Raw genomic sequence first — 12,219 nt, 5'->3', positions numbered from 1 at the left:
CGTATTGTAATTATTCAAGTAAATTGAGGTGATCATTGTCAGACGCTTAAGTATAATAATAAACTCATTACTTGTGGTAGTCGATTCCTGTTTTCGATCACACATACATGAAACATTTTTTTGTTTATATTTTTTTTTGTTTAGGGATGTAATTCTGAGATCAGATTTCTCGTTTCGAAGAGTAAGAGTGCCAGTAACTGGCGAAATAAAACACAGCAGAAAATCTTCTTTGCATTCAATAAAATATAATTAACTTATATTTTTTTCCAAATGACCATTCCCGAATAATAAAAATATGTTTCAAATTTTATTCCTAAGTCACTAAATTTCTCTAATCCATATAGGCTGGCAATGACAGTTGCTTTCGACAGTCAATCAAACAAAAACACTGAAGTCTGCAATACATTTAGCATTAAATCGCATACGAAAAAATAGTTTTAGACATTTTGGTCCACGTTCAGTTTTAGCAAAACTTTTATATCTATACTAATATATAAAGCTGAAGAGTTTGTTTGAAAGCGCTAATCTCAGGAACTACTGGTCAAAATTGAAAATTCTAATTATATAAAATAGGAGCGAAGATACAATGAAAAATGTGAAAAAAAAACAGGGCAGGTATAGCAGCTTATATCTTCTACCTACGGGGACGAAGTCGCGGGCAACAGCTAGTTTAATATATGTGTTTAATATATATTTAGCTTTACACATCTACAAGCTAAGAGCTGACGTTTAACGGTCGCGTGTAACCCACATTACTAATTAGTATAAATAACGCTATCGTGGTGATAATTACTCTTATATTGGCCATCGACACCGCCTAAGTGTAATAGTAAATGAAGTTTTATAGCTGAAGAGAAATATAGCTGCAATCATCTTTTTTATAGAGTCATGTGGTTTCGTAAGTTGAAGTTCCACTAAAATACTGTTCAATGTTTCGCGTTCGAGAGTGCCATTTTGCAAAAAAATCGCATGGAAACATAATACTTAATAAAGTGATAAATTGTCATTGATTATTTTTAACGATAAAAGAATTACATGAAATTGACTTTTTGGTGTTTTTAATTGGCATAGAAAGCTTAGCCTAAGGATATCGTGTTACACAAGTTACTTGGTTGAGGTGTCAGATAGGCAGTCGCTTCTTGTAAAACGCCGGTACTTATAAACATCCGGTTAGACTGAAAGCCGACTCGAACATAGTTGGGAATAGGCTAGAATGATGATAAAATGTATAGACTCGAAGTATCGATATGATCTGGTGGGTATTTGTCAGTTTCCGATCCGGAGTGGGTTTTATGTTTTAATTTGTTGAGTTTTTTCATGCTTGTTCCATGTATTTTATGTCTAATGGTGTAACTTTGCTTTGTGTAGTGGAGAGCTACACAGGCAGTTCGTTGCCGCTGTGGCGCGTGGACCGCCGTCAGATGGGCGCCTTCCTCTGCATCGCCGCCAACGACGTGCCCCCGGCCGTCAGCAAGCGGATCATACTTAATGTTAACTGTAAGTAATAGAACTAATATCTTAGCTAATAATATGGCTACAGCTCTCCTTTATGGTATTGGAACATTAAACGGTTTAGAAGCAGTAAACGATAATAACATACTTGTAGAACAGAACAACGATGGTGATAAATAAAAATAAGCTGAAATAAAATTTGACTTTAATACAAAGTTGTTTCTCTTTAAGGATGAGTCGACGTCCGTTGTATACACATTATACGAAAAAGATCTTTAGCCAAACAGCCGCAACTATCAACGGTCCCAAAAAAACAATATAAAATTCACCCCATCCGTTTGTTTGTCACTTTGAATAATATAATCCGTTCAGGGTTGGTGCTGTCACGAATTTGGATGCGATCCAAAATGATACAAGTTCATCTTTATGTAGGAGTAACCAAAGTTACGTGACTTTTCAACAAACGGTTGCTACAGATGCAAGATTTATCTTTTTGTTTGAGATTTTGTTTTGGTGCAATATCGTTTTTTGGGTTCAACTTGAAATATTGGAAAGTTGCAAATCGCCAGTAGCAAAGGCTGATAGATTCAATGTGTGTCTTTGAGGATTTTTGAACTCTCAAATGAGGGATCCTCTTTTATCGTTTTCCAGTAATAGATTTTAAACTTTTGTGAAATTAATATGATTGCTTGTACATTTTTAATAACTGATAGGTGGACGACGTTGAATATATTATTTTATTAAAAAAATATATTTTATATCTATGTCCTTATACATGAACTCATGAAATTAGCATTACCATTTCTAGTCTAAGTGGGTTTGCTGTCAGAATATTGGACACCTGACGAGATAGCGTCATGTCAAAGTTTACATATTATAATGTTCCATCTCTGATATATTAGGCTATCTCATTTATTATTCAGTTTTAATATTGTTACCTTACACAGGGGTTTCAGCTAACAAAATTTGAATGACATTAAAAATTGTAAAGAATATCTTAGACTCAATTTTCAAAGCAACCAAATATTCATTTGTTGAGACTGGTACCTTAAAAATATTTATTTTTGAGAACGTTATTCTTTCGTCGTGGTTCATCGGCCTAGCCTTTTCCTATGTTGGGGTCGGCTTCCAGTCTAACCGGATTCAGCCGAGTACTATTGTTTTACAAGGAGCGACTGCCTATCTGACCTCCTCAACCCAGTTTACCTGGGCTACACGATCACAGGTTAAGCTACGCTTCACGCGGTTGGTCCGTAGATGGGTGATAATCTTTGTCATAGCGAGTTCCTTCGTGTATTTGGAGGTACGATAAATTGTGGGTTACGGCTTTTACAGGTAGTCAGAAGCTAGAAAGTCTGATAACCAGTCTGACTAAAGGGTGTTGTGGTGATGAATGTAAATTTATTCTACAGAAATTCTTGAATAGCGTCAACACCAATTGTTGACGGCAAAAGATTACTTCCAGTCAAAGCTGCCTTGAATTTTACGAAGAAATATAAAACTAGAGACATAATCATATTCTATGAATTTTAATGAATCTTAATAAAGGCAGAGAGTCCTGAGAATTATCCCTTAGTTGCTGACCCTAAAAGTTATTTCAACTTTTATACGTGAGACTGAAAAAATGGCCAAAGATTAATTCTTCGAGTTTAGCTCGCAGATATTCTAAGCCCTAGGTACTGTTAGGAACATAAAATGATATAGACTTAAGTGTGACTACCACAATAAAAATGCTAAGAGTTGGCTTTTATCGGCCTTTCATAGATGACATTGCATTGTTAGTCTTTGAACTAACCAATTCTTCGATATTATTGTGGTATGGTATTCTGGTGTTGTATTAGTATAATTCTGTTCCTTTTAATGCCTGACTGTATAACTAGTACTAGTAACAGCACTAGTTAAGATACCTAGTACACTCAGCTACTTAAGCCACATGCAGTTTAAAATCTCTGAACAGTAGGTACAGTGCCTTTATTATGCATGGAAACAAAGATAATGATATCTTAGTTCCAAATATTCGCATCCATAGAAAATATAATAATAATTTATTCGGACCTATAATATAGCCCTGTGTAATAAATTCTTTGTAAGTACACAAATGATGTCAATATTGAGTTCTTCGCTGTCTTAATATTCCTACATTCAAATACTACAACGTATATGAGTTCTTAGAGAATATTTTTTATTATTTCTGCTAGTTTGATATTGTCTAACATTATATTGTTATTTATTTATCTATACTTATATTTCATTGTCAATTTCACTAAAACTATCTGTATTTTCTATACGTATGCTACTAGTTTCTACGAAGATTATCGAGATCTCTACAATTGGAACTGAAGATATAAGCTAGTGTTAAATCCGTTTCCAAAACACATAACCGTACATTTTCAAATCACACACATACATACACCCAGAACATCAATTTTTGGGTCTTACAAAAGCATTTAGTACGCGGAGATCGAACCTACGATACATGGCGTTTGACGAAGTGATCATTTTAATATCCATAATAATCAATCTCTCACTACATACGTAGTTTCTAAATATCCAGTAAACATCCAATTCAACAAAAATTTTTTTGACTACTTTTCTTTGTCCACAGTCGCACCAACAGTGAAAGTGCCAAACCAGTTGCTAGGGGCTCCTTTGGGCACAGATGTCAAACTGAAGTGCTACGTTGAGGCCCATCCGAACACCATCAACTATTGGATCAAGAATAGAGGAGAAATGTTACTGGATGGGTAAGAACTTTTGTATTTTTAAAATATTCTGACGAACGCTAAAAGTCTTGTGGCCTGTCTTGAATTACTATGCCTTGCATCGAATGAATCCGAGAGGCGTGCACAGCCGTTCTTCACAGTTTTTGCCTAATAATGATTTTAGGTATTTTAATATAATCAGTGTTTACCATCAGAATTTATTTAAACGTTCTGTTAGTTCTACATTAATAAAACAGTTTTAAGCCTCCAAATACAAGTTTTGGACAGCATTTCTTCATCATCGTCATTATCAGCCGATATTCTCCCCAATTGCACGCCATCGACATCTATCTTCTAGTATTTCTTACTTCAATATTATTATTTCAATAAAGAAATAAGATTTAAAGATCATTATTCCGAGTTTCTAAAACGCAGCTAACCCTCCAAGCTTTCCTGTAGTCGACAAGTTTATCGCTAAAGACACAAAGCTTTTAAAAGCTATCGGTGAAACCGCAATAAAATGCCTTTCTTCAGTTATCTCTTTGAGTTTAGCACATTCGCTGTTTAATTGAGATAGTGTTCTGTCTTTTGTATTGTTCGTTAATCGGTGGATCATATCGTCTTTGCCATTGACCGCAGTCAATTGTTTCTTCTCTAAAAAAGAAAAGTAATAGTTTAATCTAGTATTTTGAGGACTACTTCTCCCACCTCATGTGGGATTTAATCTCCCTGTTTTTTTTTCTTTGTAAAAATACGAGAAAAATCTATGAAAAAAAAACCGAGCATTGTGACGTTTCTGAATAAATATTGCAGTGCGCGATTAGAATTGTTTTGTTGCAGTTGTACTCGTAGAAACGAGGTAGGCAGGTATTAGGTACACGAGAGGTACTGACGTCTCTTTCAAAACTAGTAGTGGTGGACCCCAAGTTTCCTGTAGATGGTGAATAGGTATTTGTAGCCAGTGGGTATGAAGACTTTCTAAGTTTACAGCTAGCTGCAACCTATGTACTCAGTGCCGGATAACCGGTTGTGGCAACGTGCGAAAGCCATGATACGCTGCCAAAATACGTGGATGAACCCGGAATCAAGAATAATAAAAAAAGGAAATAATTCCCACGTCCTACATTGCACTGGAAAATATTTTTCATTTTTCCCGATGTGTTTGGAATTTAGAAGTAAAATTTTGGGTAACCACAAAACGTCTATCGGAAACAGATATCAACATGTTTAGCGTATTTATTTGTATAAGCGTGAGGCTGGTTGCGATTATTCAATATAAACAAGTTGATATAAACGGTAACATGAAATAATATTTGACTTTACGGATGACAGGATAGCGGCTCATAACGTCAACCGCCATTGTGGGACATGGTTTGATCCCTGTAAAGTTGAATAAAGAGTAATTTGCTTGAAATTTATTGTGGGTTTTTGAATGTCAAAAATGGGCCATCTTTACATTCGTCGTTTAAATACTTGGGAAAAAAGTATCGATAGATAATCGATATCGATTTAACTTCACGTATGTCCTAGTAGTTCAGGTCATCATGCCAATCCACCGTACTCAATGTGTTGCGGGCTCGATCCAAGTATTTGTGTGATCCATCAATACCTGTCCTGTGTCTGGGAATCCTTGTGCCTGTTACTTAAATGATTGTAAAAACCCGCCACGACACAAGGATTGCATGCCTTACTGCTCGAGTCGTATCTTGTTTATGATACAATTTCTGATCCTTCAACTTGCAACTTTGTGTTGTTCTGCTAAATATTTACTAACAGTAAACAAATATTCCTAGTATACCGGATTGTTTAAATCCTTAAAAGGATGAAAACAAGATAATTACCTGTTTCTAAGAAAAAGCGTTAACTTTTCTTTCAATTAAAATATAGGACCAGTGCCTGTACTCTATATTAACAGCAGACATATTGCTATTGTGAAAGAGTGACGGAGCATTACATTGCGCATAGCGGCATCTCTTTTCCACGTAAATAAAGCCTTACTTAGTTCATCATAATCACAAGCTTATTTTGCACTTTTTATTATCAAAATATTTTTTCCTGTCCTATAGGTACATATATTTTTTCCCAGTTCCGTGTTTGAAATCACTTTGTGTAAATATTGATGAAGCGAAACGTAGTTATGGTTACCAAAGAGTAATTAGGTAAATGGAAAATAAAACTGTGTTTGTTGATAAAAATAGGATTACTAAAGTTTAAAAATGTTTTGCAGCGCTTATTTGAGGTTTCGTAAGCCGGTTATATCTATTTAAACTCAATAATATTATTACATGTTTTAGAGTCCTGTAGCCAAAGGGGGTTAAAATAGTAATATATCTGATGCTAGGTTGACTGTACGTCTATTCCTTTATCTGCCCGTCCGTCAATCACAAGCTGTATTTAATAATCCATGACAGCTAGAAAATTTAACACTTCCAGATTATTAATTTAAGTTGCGGCTATTAAAAGAAAACGATAAAGAGCCAGGTTAAGCGTCGGTTGTTACGGTCATAATTTTTTTGGCCAAGGATATAAATTTGAGGACCCAAAACTTTATTTGTCACCCTACCGATTTGCTCCTCCAACGGATTTTTTCGGAATATTTATTAATTACTCGTAAGTAGTCGCCATTCCGAATCGCACTTAACCGATGATAAATTTGCACATTGTTTGTGTTTGATTGAATTCTTATAAAACCTATTTTTCCGGGGTGAAACGCTAATGTCTTCAACCCACGTCGATGGCACGGCGTGGGGATATGTCGGACTTCCACCGACTAAAAACACCCCGGGCCCCTTCTACTGCTTTAGCCAGAGCCACGGGATCGTTCGCGCATACTCTGCGTGACTCTGGCTAACTATTTTAAAACCAGCCTTTGTAAAATGATTACACTCCTTACTATGAGGGTCATATAAAAAGCTCATAAGCAACCGTCTAAACACGTATAAATAAATAAATTACGGTGGAAACTAATTTTCCAAGCTGTCACTCTCTTATCGTTGCGTTGGCGTTAATTATTCAGTAGATAACTATCACGTAATTACCGTTGAAGCAAAATTATAATAGCTAATCATGGTTTCATTTCTTTTCAATAATTATTGCTGAAAAAATTAAAGTATAAAATAATTCAACCTTCTTATTTCGAAAATAAGATTTGTAATAGTTCACATCACCATTTCATTTTATTTTTGAAGCGTTTGACTTTTTTCACCGTAATTAGATAAAAAAGTGTTGTTCTGGAAAAAGAAATAACTTAATTATTTACAGGGCACTAAAGAATTGACGAATATCATTATAGCATCCGAGGCTAAAAAAACTTGTAATGTTATTACCAACTTCCCTCGCTGACTCAATATACCGTCAAATAGAGTTTCCACAGTTTTTGCAACTGGTCTTCTTGTTACAGACCCAAATACACAATCACGGAAGAGAAGGTCTCCTACCAGGTGACGATGTGGCTGACCATCAGGCAGTTCTCGAGAAGCGACATCGGGACCTACAACTGTGTCAGCACCAACTCCCTCGGCAAGAGTGAGGGGACACTCAGACTTTACGGTGAGTGACTAATTAGTATACTATAATTAACTTTGAAGGGAGGCTTATGCCTGACAGTGGGATTCTAAAGGCTCATTATGAATGATGATAAACTTAAATATACTTGGAAGTATTTTTTTTGATCCGTGGCCCTTGATCTGATCGTGTTCTCTCGATGGTCAGAGTACTCTACAATTTCATCAGAAACCCTTTGATAAAAAAATAAGAAAAAACTCTTAACTCTTACTTGCCGTCGTGGAAACAAGATGGAAATACACAGTATATTGCGCCATCTCGCTCTCCTTATGGCTTTGTACTCCATCGTTGCGCGATTTGACATTCATGCATTTTATTTGTTCACAGAGATAAAACTCAACTCGTATTCAGAGGATTTCGGCAATCAGATCAGCGTTGCCGGTGGTAAGTTATTTATATAATCATTTGCGTAATACTAAGTACCTAACATGTACGTAAGGGAATATATTATGAATTTGCGGGAAAATTCGTTACCCAGCTGGTGCACACTGCGTGGCTGATATTATGAGACAAATTAAGAACGTCAAATCCAGAAAAAAACAGTCCTGCATTCCATAAAAAAAAACAATACTCTTCAAAACTACAAGTCAAATTTTAATAAGACAATTGTCAACTACCAAAACATTTTCCCCTTTATTAACTTACGTACACAATCTGAGGGCACGGCAGTGCCCCTGCCAAGTCTCGAGCAAAACGGGCACGGCCGTACCATCTTTTCTCGAAGCGATTCGCGGCTGTTTCGCCCCCCCTGTATCTTCGACGTGGACAAAGCTAGGAGTTTAGCTTTTCGGGGAATAATAGTAGGCATTAGAACAAGCTTAAGTTCGAAATTACATGCCAATTGAATTAATGGTTTAGGAGTTACGGTCGATCAAAGTTACACCATTTTGTCACTCACTGACTCACTGACAGATCATCAAAAATCTAAGGTACTTCTAGCAGACTTAGAAACTTCAAATTTTGCACCAAGATAGGTCCTTAGCCACATATAAAGGAAAAATTATAAAAACATTAAAAAATAATATGCCATAGAAAACAATTTTATATTTGCGGTTTGGCAAGAACATTATGTATGGATTTTGACTGCATTGTTAACTTTGTTCGTTGTTTAAGTACCTATTCAATCGGATGAATACATACATAGAATAGAAAAGAATAATATAAATGTAATACACAGACTATCATTAATACAAATTAATACATAAAATTCATAATTCATTAAATTAATAAAGCTAAAACTCCATTGTATTGCGATAAATATTGTATGCGCGCTCGATAGATGGCGTTGTACGTGTCTGAATCGCGCTATGGTTTCGTTACAAAGCGCAGTCTAAGTAGTACTTCAGAATAATTCGATAATTTTCATTTGATAGCGCCACCTGTCTATGAAAAACCATTTCGAAACTAAAAAATATTGTAGTGATAATTGATATTCGGAGAACTTTACGTGTTATTTAGTTTAGTTTAGCTATAGTTTGTAAGTTAGTAGATATATATATGCATATATATATAAGTTTAAGCTTGTTTACATTAGAAGTAACGAAGTCTCAGAGAAGAAACAAAAGAGATAGAGATAGAGAATGGGTTCTAAGCAAAGCAGTAGCTGAAGTCCTAGAAATTATGACACCTAAAAAAAAAGAAAGAAATACACTTACAAAAAATAAATGAGATCCCACCAAAAACATTAAATGTAAAAAAATGCCAAGTCTCTCGATGCAGTCTTTCCATCGTAAAAAGTTTTGAGATCTCATAGAAGCCAAGTCCTATTCAAAATATTTTGTAGTTATAAATCAACATTTAGTAATTGTATCAATAGTTTTCTTTATATTATAATTATAGTGACTTGGCAATGAGCACAAATTAAAAGCTGCTTGATGCCTGGAATTATGTGCAAATGTTACTGACGAGACCAGTGATCAGATTATTTGTTATGTGTGAATCATGATGGTCACTACCGACTACATGCTCCAATACAATAATTAAGAATACCTTACGGGCCATCGCTTTATGAAAGTAAATGAATCGAGAGTACACTAAGACTGACTGCCGTTGCCGAAATTCGGTTGGGACGACACGGATAAACCAAAAGAAAATTAATTTTGTGATATTAATGTTTACGCATGCGGTGTGTGTAACTTTCAACTCCTACAAATATGCCGTTTTATTTGTTTCTTCTTGTGCTCATTGCCAAGTCACTATAATTATAATATAAAGAAAACTATTGATACAATTACTAAATGTTGATTTATAACTACAAAATATTTTGAATAGGACTTGGCTTCTATGAGATCTCAAAACTTTTTACGATGGAAAGACTGCATCGAGAGACTTGGCATTTTTTTACATTTAATGTTTTTGGTGGGATAAAACTTACCGTAACATACTTTTCCTACATTCATCACCGTGTTTACACAATCACACTTAGTGTTTAATTGAACATGCTGAGTAAATTCTCGCAGTAAGATCATTTGTACGACGAAGTTAATTGCGAGGCTGCCTGATCGTAATTATCGTCTTATTCACACCCGAAAAGATGCGACATTCCTCGTCTCTTAATGTTCATTCAGACACTTTTACTTAGCCCTGTTATTACAAATCGATTTAGTAATTATAGACTGAATTCGCTGTTAATAATTTAGGAAGTTAATGGTAATGACAGGGCAGGTATTGAATGTGGCGGTATTATGTTGACTTTTAGCTATTGAATGCATGATAGTCGAGCGGTATGGTTCTCACTGTGAGTGGCGTGTCGCGGGTTCGACCCCCGCGTAAGACAAGCATTTGTGTAATCCACAAATGCTTGTTCTGTGTTGTGTTTTTATTGTGTCTCGAATGTTTAGTAACTCCCTGCAACACAAGGATATAATTCCAGGGAAATAAATTAGAAGAAAATATGCAATGGAAATTAACTATTTTAACTCTAAACAAAGCCTTTCTTTGATATAAACATGATTGACTAGTTATCATCCTGCCTGTGTAGTTGTAATTAAAAGAATTCTAATTGGCGATCCGGTTATATTCGCGGTATGATCCTTCACCTCCACTCCATACTGTCTTTAATTTTATCGCTAGACAACCAATTACTAAGTGATCATCTCCAAATCTTAATTACAAGGAAAGAGGTCCTAGCACACCTGAAGATCAATTATTTTACAAGGTAGACACGATCTTTTAAACAAAAACCAACTGTTCCTTACATTAACGCATCCAATAAAGTATTAAATATTCTCTTTATACAGAGTATCTCGTTGCCCACAGGTTTGACGGAGGCAGCAAAGGGTTGCGCGCGACGACTCCACTGGGAGCAGATGTTGTTAAGCCTAATGTTATGTTTTAGCTTTGTGTACCTTACGTAGTCATTGTAACTCTGTACATATTGTTAGGTCCCGATTTGGGTGTGATGGCGGGAGATTTTTGGGTCTGTGGTTACGTTCTTTTTTAGATTTTGACACAGATTAGTAAACCAATGGAGTTGTGTTTTTTGTTTACAATTTGAATAAATTCTTAATACCTTTTGGTATATACCTGTGTTGATTTTATCAATAAAATTAGGATTGCATTTTTTTAAGAATGCAGTCAGTAAAATTATTCCTATATTGTTTTATTCCATTTGTTCAATAATGTGTGGCAGGTCTTTGTATCCAAATTAAATTATGTAAATGCACTTATTACTCGAAAGATTTGTTTTCGAAATAATTTTCACAGATTCCTATAGTAACAATTCCTATATCCATCCTCAAAATGAGTTTTTCACATCAAATGATTATGTTTCAGTAGTTACTGCAGTACTATACTCGAGTAATGTATCGGGTGAATTGAAATTATACACAATATCCCAGTCCAGTCTTAACAGCTTGGATTCCCGTTTCTTGGTATATGCAGTACAGTCGGTGTCAAATATCTTTGCAGTACGTATAACATTGCACCATAGATTGTTACTAACAATGTTGTACGCTATAAAAGCTCTTGTATGTCTGTTTTCTTTATGTAAAGTGCTACTATATTTGTGTATGTCACGGTACTCCTAAACGGCTGGAACGATTTGAATGTTATTTTTTAGTTTAGTTGGTGCTCTGAATTCTTTAAATGAATTTCGTCGAATCAGCTAGTTAAACTGATAGAATAACCATGTAGCTTAGTTGTCATTTAAATTTTTATTTTATTCTTAGTTGATAAGTTTCAATTTACTTTGCATATACCACGTAACACCCAAATCACCCACGCTTTAAAACGAAACAAAAATGGGGAAACATAATTCAATTATTGTTTCAATTCTTGTAAATATTGTTATAAGGTGTATCTTAATGTAAAGACAACGATAAAATTATTGTGAAGTTAGATCGTGTATTCGCTTAGACAAACCAGCCAAATTGAAATATTGTTTATGTATAAAATAATATGTAAAATCATCGCTCGATAATAAGACTGTTTACAACAAATAAAATGATGGAAAAAATTGTGTTGTTTTTTTTCTATATTCTGTGCCTTAATGGCCACGAAG

The 12,219-nt window shown here is 35.0% G+C and overlaps 1 protein-coding gene across 1 annotated transcript in view; it reads left to right on the top strand.

Annotated features, from left to right (window-relative positions):
* LOC113493834 (limbic system-associated membrane protein-like) overlaps nt 1-11,140 on the top strand; it is a 48,996-nt gene extending 37,856 nt beyond the window's left edge. The window contains exons 5-9 of the mRNA XM_026871864.1: nt 1,369-1,497; nt 4,058-4,196; nt 7,555-7,703; nt 8,046-8,102; nt 10,977-11,140. Coding sequence (XP_026727665.1) covers nt 1,369-1,497; nt 4,058-4,196; nt 7,555-7,703; nt 8,046-8,102; nt 10,977-11,074 — 572 coding nt within the window. The 3' untranslated portion in view covers nt 11,075-11,140. The remainder of the gene's footprint in view (nt 1-1,368; nt 1,498-4,057; nt 4,197-7,554; nt 7,704-8,045; nt 8,103-10,976) is intronic.
* Nucleotides 11,141-12,219: the final 1,079 nt, after the last annotated feature.

The sequence above is a fragment of the Trichoplusia ni genome, chromosome 5, assembly GCF_003590095.1.
Source record: "Trichoplusia ni isolate ovarian cell line Hi5 chromosome 5, tn1, whole genome shotgun sequence".
NCBI lineage: Eukaryota > Metazoa > Arthropoda > Insecta > Lepidoptera > Noctuidae > Trichoplusia > Trichoplusia ni.
Note: the sequence above shows the minus strand (reverse complement) of the source record. Positions and strands in the feature narration are given on the sequence as shown.